This window comes from Misgurnus anguillicaudatus, chromosome 11, assembly GCF_027580225.2.
Source record: "Misgurnus anguillicaudatus chromosome 11, ASM2758022v2, whole genome shotgun sequence".
Taxonomy (NCBI): Eukaryota; Metazoa; Chordata; class Actinopteri; order Cypriniformes; family Cobitidae; genus Misgurnus; species Misgurnus anguillicaudatus.
In genome coordinates this window covers 32,306,031-32,324,476 of record NC_073347.2, presented here as the reverse complement: position 1 = coordinate 32,324,476, position 18,446 = coordinate 32,306,031, and the positions used below count along the sequence as shown (strand labels likewise).

The 18,446-nt window shown below is 35.4% G+C and overlaps 1 protein-coding gene across 3 annotated transcripts in view; it reads right to left on the bottom strand.

Annotated features, from left to right (window-relative positions):
* Positions 1–2: 2 nt before the first annotated feature.
* The window catches only part of LOC129415375 (myelin-oligodendrocyte glycoprotein), a 67,876-nt gene continuing 49,432 nt past the window's right edge, over positions 3–18,446 (bottom strand). Inside the window, exons 2-6 of one of the 3 annotated variants that reach the window (XM_073873563.1) lie at positions 16,914–17,261; positions 10,106–10,372; positions 5,299–5,448; positions 3,801–3,890; positions 3–2,863 (exon numbers count right to left, since the gene is read on the bottom strand). In XM_073873563.1, the coding sequence (XP_073729664.1) occupies positions 2,805–2,863; positions 3,801–3,890; positions 5,299–5,448; positions 10,106–10,372; positions 16,914–17,261 (914 nt within the window). In that variant the 3' untranslated portion in view covers positions 3–2,804. The remainder of the gene's footprint in view (positions 2,864–3,800; positions 3,891–5,298; positions 5,449–10,105; positions 10,373–16,913; positions 17,262–18,446) is intronic. The other 2 variants (XM_073873564.1, XM_073873566.1) reach the window with 2 other exon arrangements.

The following is an 18,446-nucleotide window of genomic DNA, read 5'->3' as shown; positions in this document are numbered from 1 at the left end:
TTTTCTTTTAAGGTGATATTTATAAAATTATGAAATATTTAATACACTGCTTTATTTATAAAAACATTACACAAATAAGTCAAACCACACATAAAGAAGTTTGTTATTGTCTTTAATGATGTAAATAAAGTCAATGAAATAAAAAGCACGTCTCTAAAATAATTTCATACTGTCAGTATAAAAAATAAACTTTCTGACTAGTAATTGAGTTACACAAAACAATATCGATTTCTAAACATTTCATCAGACGTTATCACAATGGGGCAGTTTCCAAGACAGGGCTTTGGCTAGAAGGTATACATCTACGGCCAAAATCTTGTGAAATCCCGCCGGATATGCGCTGGTTTGGAGTATATGTCAAAACCATTATATGTGGGTGCGAAAATTTTATTACTTTTGCCTGCTGTACTCCGACAGCAACACAACAAGGTAAACAAAGTTGTTAAGCTATAAAAATTCAAAGGCACTATGGTACAAGAATGGCATCTACTCCATTAAATGTTTTGGGCCCCCATTTGTATGGCTACCGACACCAATGGCTGTTTTTCATCATAATCCTTCCCCCAGACCTAACCTAAACTCAATGTAGCTGTATCCTATCTAGCCAGAACCTCTGTTTTCATCATAAACCTACGCCCAACGTTTCACAGGATTTAGGCCGTAGCTGTATCCTATCTAGACAGAACCTGTGGTCTTATCATGATACCACCCCCAAATCAACATCTATCCCGAACCCCCAGACAGAGCTTAAATGTAGTCTCAGACTTAAATGCATAATTGAAAACATTTTTTAAATATCAGTGCCATTGTTTTGTGTTAAGATCTTCACCCTTTCTTGGAAACTGCCCAAATAAAAAATTTTCACTACACATGTTTTTACTAAATAGGTTTTTAGTCACCATCTGTCACAAAATACATTTCTTTGGCCAAAACGTGTTTTAAATATATGCTACATACATTTTGTAAAAAAGAGAGCCTAATTAAATACATTTCTGAATTTGGAAAATTTAGTTTTAACCTTGATATATTAACATATATTTCAAAATGTATTTCAGGGGCAGCAAATACATTTTTAATTTTACAACCCATATGGCAAAAATATATAGATATTTTTCCTTGCAAAAATATATTTATATATTTAAGTTATATATTTATTTAAGTATATAAAGGGGTGGTTTCCCGGACAGGGATTAGTTTATGCCAGGACTAGACCTTAGTTTAATTATGAAATATAACTAGTTTTAACAAACATGCCTTATTAAAAACATTACTTGTGCGTATTTTGAGGTAAACAAAGGGCACTGGTGTATTTTAAGATATGTAAGTTGGTTTGAGTTTGAACAGCTCTTACATTTATTTTAGTCTAGGACTAGTCTAATACCTGTCCGGGAAACTGCCCCAAATTAAAAGTATATTTCTGCGTTTGAAAATGTATTACATTTTTATATTTTTAAACCTGTTATGTTTGAAAAAAGTAAAAAGATTTTCTTCCAATTTTTTAAATAATAAAAATGGCCAAAAAAAATATCGGTGAAAAATACATTTTTGCAAACATATTTTAAAAATGATTTCAGTACATATATTTTTGGGCCATTTTTTATATTTTAAAGCAACACTAAAGAGTTTTTGCTCTTTGCTCCCCCTACAGGTTGGAAGCGGAATTGTCCATTACCACTGTCGTAAATAATTTAGCCTACTGCAGCAAAGCTGGCTCTGATTGGATTGTAGGTCTGCCCTAAAGCAAGTTTTTGTAGTTTTCACTCGAACAGGACCGCGACCCGACGGTTGGAAACTTCTTTAGTGCGGTTTTGGGCTGCAAAGCAAATGTGAAAGTGCCGTTCACCCTGTTTCGGGCGGATGAACGACTGAAACTTTTTTGAAAACGTTATTTTAGGGTAAAAAAACTCTTTAGTGTTGCTTTAAAATATATTTGAAAATTAAAAATAACACTTGTACCTTTAAAAAGTGTGTTATTTTTGCAGCATTAGAGTACACACTTCAGTACACACTTCAGATTTTCAGCCATGTTTCTCTCCCACGCCTCAGTAACAGTCAAGTAGAGTAAAGCAGCAGAAAACATTATTTACATTTAAGAGTACAGATGCAAAACCATCTAAAGTACTTCTGACCTCGTTTAGGTTTAGTAACTTCACTTTTATAGAACTAAAATTGTTATTAAGCAGTAATTAATATGCATTATTTTCACAAACCTTAGTCATTTTATTGCTATTAATCAAATTTGTCTGCATTTCACTGCAAAAAGTGGATGCAAGATTCTCCACTTCTTTGGATAACACACACTAAACAATTGCAAAATCACTAAAGATGCAACCAGGGGCAGCCGGTGACTTCTCTTCCGAAAAGCACAAATTCAAAATGTGTGTTCGTTGCATCACGTGAACCATGTGCATCATGCATCTTGTCAAAATACGTGCCTGCTGTACACACGTCGAAAGGGTTTATGATAAAAGAGACGCTCACATTCACAAAATACTCGCAAATAAAAGTAAATTGTCAAGTATTTGTATTTTATCAGTGTTTTTCTTTGTAAAACATAAATTCCAAAGCATATTAGCATAATTTTTACTCCACTACATTTCATAATTTCATTTTTTATCTTTATTAAAGTAAAAAGTACTTTACCAAGACAAAAATGTAACTAAAATACTCAAGTACTGTCCACCTTTGCGAAAAAGAAGTCACCAGACGCCACTAGATTCAACTAAACATTGTAATGTAAAAATGAAGAAACTCAAACACACATTATGGGGCGCTGTGATGTATGAGTCCGGTTGTATTCAGGTTTAAATGTGACCGGTCCCATTGCCGTTCGACTCTTCTTTGTTCACTTCGTAGGATTTTTCTGAAAAGTCAATGTGACGTTTAATGGTTTTTGTAAAAAAATAGCTATTTCTATTTTATACTTTTGCCTTAAATGCAGGGGCGTTTCTAGACTTTAAGGACAACCTGGGCCGTTTCTCAATGTCAAGGATACTTCCTTGGCAGGACTAGTCCTTACAAGTCACTACCTTCAGAGGCTAGGCGAGGCTCCTCTTAAGCATTCAGAGAACACGTTAAATGGAACAGGCTAGCAAGTACACATCATTGCGTAATTGCGTTCAATGAAAGGTGTGCTTTTGGTGCTGCGCGCATAGGATTGTAGGTGATTTCAGCACACGAAGAGCGCGAAGGATACGCATCCTTTCATGTACATGGGATATTTCCCGAACGAAGGACTCAGTCCTTGGCTGAAATTCCAAGGATCCTCGACATTGGAACAGTCCTTCGATGGACGTCGATGACGTAGCATCCTCGAAATTCTGGCTTTCGAGGATCCTTCCTTGACATTGAGAAATGGCTCTGGGCTTAGCCCGGCTGGACCTGATGTAAATTTAATGATTAGCTGAGGATTTTTTTATATATACAGTACATAAAAGGTGTTATTATAGTAGACAACAGACTACATTAGACTGGAATTAGACAACAGACTACATTAGACATAATATAGAGAAGCAAATTTGCTTTATGAATAAAAAACGGTTTGGGGTACCGCTCTGACATTCGACAGAACAGATCACAGACAGGTGTATGGACATTTTTTTTTTTTTAATCTATGACATCAACTCAGAAACTTTCTGAAAAACTGTTTGCATGGAATAACCTTATAAATATTGTAAATAAATTACACCAAAATAAATATCCTAATGCTCCCTAATATTCCTGTTGCATTTAAATATAAAGGTGTTTCATTGATTAACTTTCTGAAACACAAATTAAAGTTGGCTCTGAATAATGGTTACCAATGTCCATGGCTGGTATTGACAAAGGCATATCTGCTCCTGCTCCTGGCTCCTCCTCCTCTTTTTGTAGCCCATCTCTGAAGCCAACTTCTACAAAATCATGGAATCAGATCAGTGTGTGGCAAACCAACAAAAACATACTACATTGCAGGATACAAAAAAACTTTTGAGATTACAATTTTCAGCTGTAATTACAAATGTTTTGCTTATGCATAGGGCATTTGCATAAATTGCAGTGAACATTTTTAAAGACATTCCCATTAAACATGTTAATTCATGTTCATTTTCAGGAAACTTGGGTTTTTAATGCTGTTTTATGTTTGTCACCAGCTTTGTTATCACTTTGATGGTTAAATGGTTCATTACAGGTTGAATGAAAGCTGTCTCAGCCCCCTTTAGATATTTAATGGTTTATAGTTTGTCACGGTTAAAACATCTCCCTTACAAAAAAATCCTACATTGCAGGCCTACTGTGTATTAAAACTGCATTTTTTTCGCTATAGTGTTACAATACGGAAGCAATACAAATGAAAAACAAAAATAGAAATCATGGTTGTTTAAAATTCTTTTCAAAAGTTGTAATTCTTAACAAAGTGCAACTCCAGCAACAGATTAACTCAAACGAGATAATATCAAAACAATACTGTTACTTCCCTTCACAAATCTTGTCTTGACCGCCAATAAACACTTATAAACACACAATAAAGACTTGTGATAGAGCACATGTTAATGTCATCCGCTTGTCGGTTCCTGTTTTATAGCATGAAGTCGAACATTATCCCTATTAGTGATGTACCAATGTTCAGATATGTTTTACTGAAAATATTTAAAATGATCTTTAATGAGCATCATTATAGATTTCTGGTGTTTTGTCTAAATCAATGGTGGCCCCCTTTGTGTACGGTGCATTCCTTCGGGGCCCCATCAAAGAAAAATGATGACAAAAAACCTCAGTAAAAATATTAAAATAATTAATATTAAAATATAAATATTAAAATGTAACATTTTAATTAAACACAACATATTAAAAGATACAAAGTAGTGCTGTTGGTTAGTAGCCTTATTTTTTTAGGTTTAATTACACAGAATTCATGAAAAAATTATGTATTTTATAAAATGTAATAAAACTGGGGCCCCTCTGGGACCATCTCGCGGCCCCCAGTTTGAGAACCCCTGGTCTAAATGTTAGGGTATTGCAACTACCATACCCTGCCATACGCAAACAACACCCCTGGTTGACAGCAGTAACTTTAGTTGAGAGCACAGATCCACTGATCTCAGACCAGACCGCGAAGTGACCCTCTGCCGCTCTCCAGGTGTGGCTTTTGCATCTGAGCTCCTCATTTATGAACTTATCAAACGCTTTTATCCAAATCAAACTAAAGAGTATGCGTGTTCCCTTGGTATCATACCTATGACATTTGCACTGCTATTGAGCTACAAGAACTTAAACTTAAAAGGAATATAAAAACTGAATGAAATGATTTATAATATTCACCTAATGGTATATGTCCGTTCTGCTTCTCATGAGGGTTTTCCTTCTTACGAAAGTACAACCATAACAACACGCCTGTAGAGCACATGAGGAAAACACATAATATGGCAAGAAACACGACGGATTTATTAACACTTCCGTCTGTGTTCCCATCTGCAACATAAAAATACAGAAAAACAATGTGTTAATACACTTTCACCTCTGATGGAAGAAACAGGACACAGGACTGGATTTATTGTACCTCATAAGGAGTTGACTGAACAATAAATACTGTCTGTTACATAAGAAGGTATTTGTTGTTTAAAGGAATATTCCATTTTCTTAAAAGAAAAATCCAGATAATTTACTCACCACCATGTCATCCAAAATGTCGATGTCTCTCCCCGTTCAGTCGAGAAGAAATTATGTTTTTTGAGGAAAACATTGCAGGATTTTTCTCATTTTAATGGATTTTAATAGACACCAACAATTAATACTTAACTCAACACTTAACAGTTTTTTTCAACGGAGTTTCAAAGGACTATAAACGATCCCAAACGAGGCATAAGGGTCTTATCTAGCATACGATTCTCATTTTTGACAAGAAAAACAACAAATATACACCTTTAAAGCACAACTTCTCGTCTAGATCCGGTCGTGATGCGCTAGCGTGACCCCGCGCAATACGCCATCACGTCAAGAGGTCACAGAGGACGAACGCGAAACTCCGCCCCAGTGTTTACAAGTGTGTTGAAAGAGGACCGTCGTTCCGACGTTGTTGTATGTCAACTGATACTAATTAATGTCTTTGTGTCAGTTTATTGTTTAAAATGGTCCGCAAATGTGCGTTTTATATATGTAACACGTGACCTCCCTACGTCACTACGCATTTACGTTAGGTCGCGCTGGACCGGACCTAAACGAGAAGCTGTGGTCCAAAGAGCACATTTTCTATTTTTCCTGTCAAAAATGACAATCGTTTTGCCAGACAAGACCCCCACGCCCCGCCCGGGATCGTCCACAGTCCCTCCATACTCCGTTGAAAAAAACTGCCACATGTTAAGTATTAATTGTTGGTGTCTATTAAAGTCCATTAAAATGAGAAACATCCTGCAATGCTCTCCTCAAAAAACACAATTTCCTCTCGACCGAACAAAGAAAGACATCAACCCCCTGGACGACATGGTGGGGAGCAAACCATCTGGATTTCTCCCCCAAGAAAATGGAACATTCCCTTAAGGTAAATGAACACTTTTCGGCTTCTGGGTGCACCAATGAACAGTCAAATGTGTTTGGACAGTGAACATGTTGATGCTTGCATCATGTACTGAAGCTGTGTTTATAAGTTGAGAGATTTTTGGCACGACTGCATACAGAACTGTGCAGAAGAAAAGAGCGTGCAAAGCCTAAAATATTACATTCATGTCCTTACTTAACATCAACGCCATTCTTTAGAGCTTCAAGCATCGAATCTGTAAAAAGTTTGAATTCTTGTTTGAACTCGTTTAAACCAATTGGCCTCGGATTCAACTTCTACATTTGAAACTTTGTGGGTTCATTAGGAATTATGTATAAAGTTTCTTTCAGGAAACATGTTTCTATGCTTGGTTTGTTTATAAAATAAAGGATGATTCAGAGAGGTAATTCCCCATGGAAAAGGAAAATGATGTAAATATATAGCCCTCTGAAGTATGTCAGAAACACACTCAACTAGAACATTACTGCACTGTTTGTCCTTTTTCAAATATATCCTTTTTCAACTGTGTTGAGATCAGGTCAGGAACAGTTTTTTTGTTTCTTAGTAACACAATGTCAATAGACACAGCAGTTCATACTGTAGACACAGTAGACTCAAAAGGAGAGATCTCACGGAAATCTGCTAAAGCGTTACCAGAGAAGTGTGCTGTATGCATTAGACGTTCAGCCAACATACCTATGAGGTTTAAAATCATGAAACCCAGTTACATTGTTCTGATTAGCTGCATTTACATTTAAATGTTCAATCTGAATGATAATGCTCAATGTAAACACCTCAATCGGAATAATTACAGCCGAAATGATTAAAAATCCAATTTGTGGTTTATACTTTTTGTAATCCGCTTAAAAGGACATGTAAACACTTGATTGGATTGAAACTGAGAAGCATCTACTTATAGACCGTTTCATTGGGCCAACGTGTGGTGATGCGATACGCTTCTGGTCCGAACTTTACTTCCGGTTTCTGTTTGTTTAATGGTCTGACTAGTTGCTGAAACTGAACTCTTAAACAAATACCTTGTCAAAAATAACAAATGTTTTGGGTTCCTATGTAATCTACGTGTTTATTTTGCTTGTTGTATAAATAAACTACTTTAAAAGGACTTTGTTGTTATTTATTCTTCGCAGAGTTTACCGGAAGTTACGTGATGACCACGAAATCCGCGTGTTTGTTGTTACTGCTGAAACCGTCTATATAGGTGCATTTTCGCCACCTACTGGACTGGAGTATGGAGTATGCCTTTGTGCAATGACATAGAATTGGTGTAATGACGCAAAGATCGCAAGCTTGTGTTGCTGAAGGAAGTCACATCTGTCGTGATTCAAGGAAATGAGGAAGCAGACAGCAAAGCAAAAAAGAGCAAGTCATTTTAAGTAGGTTAAGAATGGGACACTGTTACTTAAAGGAAAACACCACAGCTTCTCAACATTTTACTATGTTCCTACCTCAGCCCAGACGAACCAATACATACCTTTCTTTTTCACTGTGTGCACCTAAAGGAAAAGTCTACTCATTTTCAATATTAAAATATGTTATTACCTTAACTAAGAATTGTTGATAGATCCCTCTATCATCTGTGTGCGTGCACGTAAGCGCTGGAGCGCGCTGCGACGCTTCGATAGCATTTAGCTTAGCCTCATTCATTCAATGCTACCATTTAGAGATAAAGTTAAAAGTGACCAAACACATCAACGTTTTTCCTATTTAAGACGAGTAGTTATACGAGCAAGTTTGGTGGTACAAAATAAAACGTAGCGCCCCTCCAAGCGGATTCAAAAGAGGAACTACACCCCATGGCGCAATAGCACCCCTGGGAGCACTTCGACCCGGCGCAGTAACACCCTCCCTCTCCCATTATGAGAGTGAGAAGGGGAGCGGACTTTTCAGGCGAGTCGAAGCACTCCCAAAAGCGCTATTACGCCATAAAATATAGTTCCTCTTTTAAATCCGCTTAGAAAAGCGCTACGTTTTATTTTGTACCACCAAACTTGCTCGTATAACTACTCGTCTTAAATAGGAAAAACGTTGATGTGTTTGGTCACTTCTAACTTTATCTCTAAATGGTACCATTGAATGAATGGGGCTAAGCTAAATGCTATCGAAGTGTCGCAGCGCGCTGTAGAAAGATTAACTGCATGCATTGAAAAAAGATAGGTGTGTATTGATTCGTCTAAGTTGAGGTAAGAACATAGTAAAATATTGAAAAGCGGTGGTGTTTGCCTTTAAATAGCACCTTTCACATTATGGGAAGGCATCCAACGGGCTTGTGTACTTATTGTCAGGAAAAGGAGATGTGGAAAATATCCTCATGGAAAATAATCAAGAAATGATGGCTCAGCTACAGAGTACAGAACAAATAGAAGGAAATGTTAAAATCCTAATCTCTTTCCAATGCTCTGTAAAGTGATATGAGACAGTTTGGACAGGCCGACTACCAAAACACACTTGTAGCCAATTATGCAGTAAGGGGCGTTTATTCAACCCGACATCGTTGCCTGGGTTGCGTGTTTGTGGGGCAGGTCTATCAAAAGAAGGTCCAGATTCTATTGGGGTAGGGGCGTGATTGTTTAGGTGTTTTCACATATCAACAACGGCTTTCAAACATTGTGCACTCCACTTTTAACTTGGACAAACATCATCTTTGTTGTGTTTACTGAAGTTCAAGAACGAAAAAGGTTATTTGAACTCCAAAATGACTTAAGGATTTTTGGACACTGAGATTGACGGCAGAGCTGACTACACTATAAATTATTCTTATTACTGGGTCATTCTACAGAAAAGGTGGAATTCGGGTGATGGAAATTTGCTTAAATGAACTTCTTTCAACATACCCAAAACTTCTTTAATAGCATTAATTAACTTGTCAAATCTATGAATCCGCAAAACGGGGAGCTTAATCTATTTTTTACTTTTTAATACATGTTAATAAAGAATCCATGAGTCATTTATTTGTCATGTGTGTTACCTGTGATTTAAACAACATTAATGTTGATACTAAATATTTTTTCTCATTACAGCTTGTTTATTTAGTTAAAGTTTGAGTAGAGGAATGATAACAGCAAGAAAAATAATTGATTATTAATATTTGTTTAAGTAAATTCTTCATCTGTACCCAACATTGTATAAAAATTATTTGATTCTCAGTTTGACTTTTTTCTTTAAAACCAACAAAAACAAAAATAGTCAACCAAAAAGGCTTTGATGCAAAGACTGAAATATCAACAATGTCTTACATCTCAGTTGAAAAACAAAATATTACTAGGAAGTACAAGAAAATACATTCATAACACCAAAACTTGGTTCAACACCAATGACACAATGTAACACCAATGACAAAATTAGAATATAATAATAGATAATGAATTTCTCTAATACACAGTAGAACAGTTTTAAAGTAGATGTCTGAAACCAACAGGGCAACATGTTATAACACATCAACTCGTATCTTTCATCATACCATACTTAAGATGCATTTGGCAGACGCTTTTTTATCCAAAATATGTGCATTCCTTGGGATCAAACCCTTTGCGGTATAAGCTCAATATTTAAGTGATGTGTCGTGGTGATGCTTACCATAAATGAGGACCACATGTCTCTGTAGTTCCTGATGGACAGCAGGGTTTTTTAGAGTAAATGTGATGTTAAATGCTGATGTCTGGATTTTATAAATGCATCTTAAGTGGTAAAGGCCTTCATCCGATGCATTCTGAACATAAGTGAGATTCTGACCACCTGACCCCTGCCACTCAACTTCCGGCTTCGGGTATCCCTCGGTCTCATACCTGATGGTCGCATTATTTGAGCTGAGATGGATGCTTAACCTTGGTTCTGAATAAAGAGCTGAAGAGATGACATGAAGAATATTATTTTTTTCCTGTTATGGGTATAAAGACGGGACAACAACAGTTTCCTGTATTAAAATCACAATGTCACAAAGTCAGCATTGTTGGATTTGGCCAGAAATAAGTTTTAAGAAGGACATTTTAATGGTGCGTTGTGTAACTTATAAAAGGATCTATTGACAAAAATGCAATATAATATATTATCAGTGGTGTAAGACCTTACATAATGAACCGTATTGTTTTTATTACCTCAGAATGAGCAGAAGTAAGTGATGAATTGACTTGAGTGTGAGTTTTTATTCACACACATTAAGCTTATCACGTGGCCCGACAGCAGTATCTTTCTGATTCAACAACAAAATTTAAACAAACAATAATAAACAAATTAAACTATTACATGTATTCAGTATTGTTTTCGTTTTATGAAAACTAGAAACAGACATAAGCTTATAAAATTATTGGCTTATTTTGAAATTATTTGCTTTATCATTTAAAACACAAAAGTGCACGCAAAGACATTCAGAACTAATATAAACATCAACTAATTAGAAGTATGTCGTATATATTCTGTACAGTATTCCCATTTTTGTAATAATATATAGTAGCAGAGAAAATAAACCAGCTAAATCAGCATATTTTTATCAGTATGATATTATTTGTTTTTAAACAATTTATTGTATTTATTGTTCACTGGCAGTTTCTATGAAAGATTTAATGTATGTGTGGATACAGGTCATGGGTGCACGTGCGCCACATACACATTCTGTCGTGGTTTCCAGAAACTGGGACCCAAGTGCAGGGAAGAACTCAAGAGGGTTTATTTTAAAACAAGAAAACAAAGTCCCACATGGTGGAAACAGGCATGACAGATAACAATAACTCACAAGACTACGACTAGACAACACACTATGACAAGCCTAAATACAGGACTGACTATGACTATGACTATTATGTCCTGGCAAACAAACCAAACATACAAATAATACAGGAAAAGCCACACTGGGGCCTTAAATAGGAAAACTAAACAAGATAACGTGGGAAGGTCAGGTGCGGGGAGTTAACCAATAATGAATAGTTAAAGAGTAACTAAACCCTTAACCAACTTTTTTTAGTTAATGATCTTTAAGAATGATGCTTTATTAGTGCTGTTCATTGATTTTAGTAAGTTTTTTGACATTTGGATATAAAGTGTTTCAATACTACAAAATATGGTGTGCTGCCCTCTTCAGGTTGAACGGTGGCTACTGCAGTTGAATTTTCCTATTGGATGTTGGGTCCAAAAAGTAACTCGTGACATAAGCAGGTTCAAGCTCACCACGCCCTTGTTACGATCTCACCACATGCTTGGTACGAGCTTAGTTCGTCCCCTCTCTCTCCGTTGGGATCTGCCCACTTTTCTTGCATTTTTCAAATATTGCCAGTGGGTGGAGTCAGGCTCTGACCAGGGGTTTAGTTACTCTTTAATGAGGAGGCAAGGGGGCGGGGGCAGAGACAAGACACGGCAGCACACTACCCAAACTAAATGCCATGTGCTATCACGCAAAACATGGCTGCCGCCACAATCCTGCCACATGACCATGAATTACTATGACAGACTGGCAGGATCATGAAAACATTCAGCTCTTGTGCGTATATTAAGGTCAAACAAATGTTTTGTAGAGATTTAATGCATTTGTACCAGCTATTACGGCAACCCTTAACTGCACAAATATGCCGGTCTTCCTGGATTTCATAATAAACATTAAAAAGCCAGTCAAACGGGCACACTCATGTCCCTCGCAATACGACTACCATTAGCTGTAATGGCTCACCGGAAGTCTTACACAAAGGAGCTCAAAGATGGCGGCACCCACATTAACGTAAAAAATAAGGTGGTATTTATTTAGATGAAGCTAAACCTTCTTATCGCATCTTGAACTCGAGTTGTACACATGTGCATGCCGAAGTTTTTGTTTACTGACAACACAGCTGGAAGCCAAAGTTTCTCCTAAATATGTGGTGTATGTGAGTTTGTCTTTCCTCAAGGGGTACCCTTACGAAAAAGAAGTATACTTCAAGTTCATTATATTAAGTATACTTAAGTAATGTTGGAGTATAGTTTTAAGTATACTTTATGTAGTAAGTGTACTAACATTTATGTTCTAGTAGTAAACCTGTAAGTGTACTGCTTGAATACCGCTTGGGACTAAATTGGCCCACTTTTAGTATATAAAAGTATACTTCTAAGTGTACTATAAGTGTAAGAGTAGTCAACTTTAAGTGTACAACTAGTGCACAATTAGTACTTCATTTGTACTGCAAGTGAACTCATGAGTATACTAGTAGTTTTCTAGACTTATACTTCAAGTGTACATGCAAATGTTCTGTTAGATTACTATTAGTAAACTAGTAGGTTACTAATTTTGTGCTGCAGGTATACTTCCAAGTGTTCTTTTTATAAACCTTTTGTTAACTAGTAGTTCACTAGTCATATACTGAAAGTGTACATGCAAGTGTTTTGTTAGTGTACTCTTAGTAAACTAGTAGGTTACTTATTGTGTGCTGCAGGTATACTTCCAAGTGTTCTTTTTATAAACTTTTAGTTAACTAGTAGTTTACTAGTCATATACTGAAAGTGTACATGCAAGTGTTTTGTTAGTGTACTCTTAGTAAACTAGTAGGTTACTTATTGTATACTGCTTGTGTAACAAAGCACTTTGACACTGAGGATCCATCTGCAGGTTTTTATTAAACACACTCATATTCCAACAGGCAAGGTCAAACAACAGCAAACACAGCAATGTAGGGCAGGCAAATCGCGTAGTCATGAAAAAGGCAAACGGGTCAGCAATGACAGCCGCCGGTACAAATCAAGACTTTGCACTGACTGAATGTTTCCAGAGAGTTTATATAGGCTGTCCAATGAGTTTCAGGTGGCAGACTAATCAGCCCAGGCATGCGGGATTATGGGAAATGGAGTCCACTGAACGAAAGTTAATATTCAGGGGGTTCAGCCATATATATACATATATATACAACCTCAAATCAGAAAAAGTTGGGACACTGTAGAAATTGTGAGTAAAAAAAGGAATGGAATAATTTACAAATCTCATAAACTTATATTTTATTCACAATAGAATATAAATAACATATCAAATGTTGAAAGTGAGACATTTTGAAATGTCATTCCAAATATTGGCTCAATTTGGGTTTTATGAGAGCTACACATTCCCAAAAAGTTGGGACAGGTAGCAATAAGAGTATAAAAGTTAAATGTACATATAAGAAACAACTAAAGGACCAATTTGCAACTTAATTGGCAACATGATTGGGTATAAAAAGTGTGGCAGTGTCTCTCAGAAGTCAAGATGGGCAGAGATAGTCTATATTCTATTGTGAATAAAATATAAGTTTATGAGATTTGTAAATTATTCCATTCCTTTTTTACAATTTCTACAGTGTCCCACTGTAGTGTCCCATTATATATATATATAGTATATAGAGGTATATACTAGTTAACTAAAAGTATAGTAAAAGAATACTTGCAAGTATACCTGCAGCACAAAATTAATAACTTACTAGTTTACTTACACTAATGATTCTCCATAAAGATAATATACATTTGTACACTACATATACTTTCAAAATTTAAATAAAATATACTGTTTCTAAAGGATGCTAAATAATGTATTTTATACATATGCTGTCAGTGCATTATTATAATGATAACTTTAACAGATAAAGTAAACCTAAAATAAACTTAAAATAAGTTCAAATTAGTATAATTTAAAAATTGCACAGAACTTTAACTCCAAGTATATTTTTTAAACTATACTTTTAGAAAATATACTAAATTATAATTATTTTGAAATATGTTAAAAGTTTAATTGTAAGCAAATATGTTGTAAGCATAGTACTTTCAATATATTCAAATATGGTACATTTCTTTCTAAGTATATTTGTAATGTACTATTGCAAAGTTAAATATACTTGAAATACAATAACGTATATTTATTTTTCACTAGGGCTATTCATATTGCTTTTTGCAGCTTTCTTGATGTAGCTTTCTTTGTTGCATTTTTACTTTATTCTTTAAAGTATATGTCAGTAAACAAGTATAGGCCAAATATAATTATACATTTCGGTCAGTATAGGTCAAGTATACTTTAGTACAATTTAAGTATATTTCTAAGAAGTACCTAAAGTACATTTTAGAGAAGTACATAAAAAGTAAACTGAAAGTATACTTTCTTATTTTAAGTTTAAAAGAAGAATACTTATAGCACACTTCAATAAACTTCTTTTTCGTAAGGGTAATAGTAATGTCCTTGTTTGTGTGTTAAAGTGACCAGGTTTTTTAAACGAAAAGCTGGGACATTTTGTAGTTCAGTGGTCAAAATAATAATTTGTTATTATCTATGAATTAAAAAACAGGGAAAAAGTTTTTGAATGTTTTTGTCTTTTTATTGTTCTGGGTTTGTGGCTAACAGAACACCCAAAAATGTGACAGTCCCCCGAAAACTGGGACATCTTGTCTGGTCACCTTTTGTATTCCTGTTTATCCCCTTTTGATTAATTTTTTGTTTTTGGAAGATATTGCTTTTGTGAATTAGTATTTGTCATAAATGGGCTTGAATTTACTTTGGCTAAAGACTTTTTCCTTGGATTTTGTGTTTGCTATATTTTTGACTTCATAAATTTTATTTGTTTCTTCAATTTTGAATAAATATTTCTTTATGTGAATTTGTTCTCACACTGTCTCTGCCATACATTTTTTGTATTATTGGGTTAGCAATACAATAGGACAGGGTTTCATGAACCCCTGGTGGTTCGCAAGGTAATTGCAGGGGTTTCGTGAGTTGATGGAACACAATTATTCATCATAATCATAAAATGCTCATAAATAAAATAAAAAAATCTAAACAAAACCCTTACAAACAAAATTATATATTTTATATATTTTGTTTATATTTTTTATATTTATATTTATAATATAATTATATATTACATGAATATCATGACCAATACTACTAACCTACAATATATCAGAAATCTGAAAACTCGTGCAGAATGGACTGATACATTTTAGGTCCAATAACAGGTAATAATAACACTAATTATATAAAATAAATACATTTTTAAAGGTTAAAAAAAGGTTTTTTAGTTAAACATGCAAATGTGCTATTAAATTAATAAAATATTTACTTAAAATCTCAGGGATACTTCAAGAAAATAATTTAGGTCATTGGGGGTTAATATAGGACTGATATAGGACAAAGTATTTTAAAGCTGGAAACTTTTAAATCAGTTTGATTAAAAATTGAAAAAAATCTGTTTTTGAGGAAAAAACATTGAAATAAGTTCAAAACTAGGCATGGGCCAGTTACCTGTTTCAAGGTATACCGAGATTTTAAAGAGTCAATGTTTCAAAGCCACTAAAATTTTCTGTGATACCGTTTTCAAGGTATGAGCTGTGTTTACACAAAATTAATTAAATTATTAAGACATGTAATTCATTTGATGTTTACATTTAATATATATATTAAAACAATGGAAAAAATATAATTTAAATGCTATATTTTTACATGCCGTACATGCTTTAGTTTGTATAAGCAGACATTTGAAAATAAACATTTTTTAGTATTACAATGGCACTACCAGAACACTGAAACTTTTGAAAGTGTTATTTTATACCTCCAGCATATCATACCAGCCCATGCCTTATTCCCAGAGGTGTAAAGTACTTGAGTAATTTTACTTGATTACTGTACTTAAGTATTATTTTTGGGTATTTTTCATTTACTTGAGTACAATTTAAAACCAATACTTTTAATTTTACTCAATTACAATTTTTAAGAAAAAAAAGTACTTTTTACTCCTTACAATCTTATTTACAGAAAAAAAGTACTTATTTCTTGGAAATCACTTTATTCTATTTTCCCTTGCTCTTACCAAACCATTTGAATTGTGCTGATGGCCAGTTTAATTTAATGTTATTTATTTTCCTTGGCCGAGATACAACATGCTCCCTGAGATGGCTGTAGCTCGGGCACCTCAAGGGCATTCGCCCTTTGAGTCCCTTATCCTACCCAAGAGGCCCTTTCCAACGAGCCAACTCCCGACTTCATTCTGGTCATTCCCCCGATCTTCCCACGAACACAGCTTGGACTCCTTTGGGTTGCTTACTCTACCCGAGGGAACTTAAGTCGCCCAAGCTACGGTCATGGAAAAATCGGGGAAAGGATTGCTGTATCTCTGCCGGGGAAAGGGCTAGAGGCTCGTGGGTAGGCTCGTTGGAAAGGCTCGTTTTAATTGAGTAAAATTTACACTCAATGCTTGTACTTTCACTTGAGTAACATTTTTGAGTACTTTTTACACCTCTGCTTATTCCAAAAAAAGCTTATAATGATATATAATTTGAGCTGTAATCTCAGTTTGACTTCACGATATAGATGGCGATAGAGAAGCAAAAGTTCTGAGTTAAAAATGTAATGGCAAAGGCAAACATTAAGAAAACTGCACAATTCACCTTAAATTCATGTGACAGTTGTGTTACATACCTCCATAGACCAGCTGAACCACTCCTCTTTCTGATCCCAGGCTGTTGGTTACTATGCACAGGTATTTACCTGCATCTTTCATTCTAAAATCTGTTAATGCCAGGGAGGCGTTTCCTTCTGTAATATGCTGATGATTTAATCTTGTGCGTTTAGAATAATTTCGGTCTTGTTTGTCTAGCTGGTCCCTCTGGTAGTAATAGCTGTGAACCACTCTTTGATCTTCCTCGCGTTGCCAGGTGATGACCAGTTGGGAGAGGTCCTTATCTGGCATAAATTCACAGGGAAGAAGGGCGGTCGCTCCACGGACCACCAAAACAGGTTCAGATGGCACTTTGATGGTAAATGAGGCTGGAAATGAGAAAGATCATGCTTACAAAGAGGAAGAATATTTAATTTTTATAATATATAATTAATATATATTTGAAGAGCTTAGATGCAAAAGCCGATAAACAACAACTCCTTCAAAAATAAGATAATGATTTTAACCAGTGGCGGCTCGTGACTGCTCTTTCGAGGGGCGCAAATTCCAAATAAGTGTTCGGAGTGTCATGTGTGTTGCTCGTGTTTTCAAAATATGTGTGAACCATGTGCATCACGTGTTTTGTGAAAATAAGTGCCTGCTGCACACGCGTCAAAACCGTACGATTAAAAAAAAAGACGCTCACGTTCATACATACCAGACACTCCCTATAACAGTAAACTCTGATTACACATGAGATTATGCGAGTATCTGGCAAACGCGAGTGTCTTTTTTATCATAAACCCTTTAGACGCGTCTGCAGGCACTTATATTGACAAGACACGTGATGCACATAGGTTCACTCGACGCACTGAACACATATTTTGAAGTTACAAACCACACCCATGACGGCCTACATACATGTTGACGAACTTCGCATTGTGCGCCCTCAAAAAAAAGAAGTTACCGGCCGCCACTGATATTAACCGAATGCTTTCGGCACGTATAATACATTCATCAAATACTTTCGCTTCAAATCTGCTAAATCCTGGCCTCAGTCTATTCAGAAATACAGCGTTATTCGCATAATCTGTTAAACGCCATGTTGCTTTTTGAGCAAAGTCCTCTAAGTGCACAGAAGACAAATGTGAAACAACAATGGATCATATTCAAACTTGGGTTCTTTGTGAGTAATAGGACCTGAATACAACCCAAATGTGGCAACTGCATGCATCACAGCGCCCCCTAATGTGTGCTTCAGCTTCTTCATTTTTACCTTTTGAATCCTGACTTTCCTCATTTGAGTGTTTCTAGTTGCATCTTTAGTGATTTTGCATCATCATCTTGCATCATTGTTTCATGTCTTGTCCAAAGAAGTGGTTTTTTTTTTTAAATGTGGATGTTCTTGCCAAAAAAGCAAAAGACTTTAAGGGGTGGTTTCCCGGACAGAGATTAGCTTATGCTAGGAATATGCCTTAGTTAAAATTAGGAAATATAACTAGTTTTAACAAACATGCCTTACTAAAACATTGCTTGTGTGCATTTTGAGGATAAACAATGGGCACTGATGTATT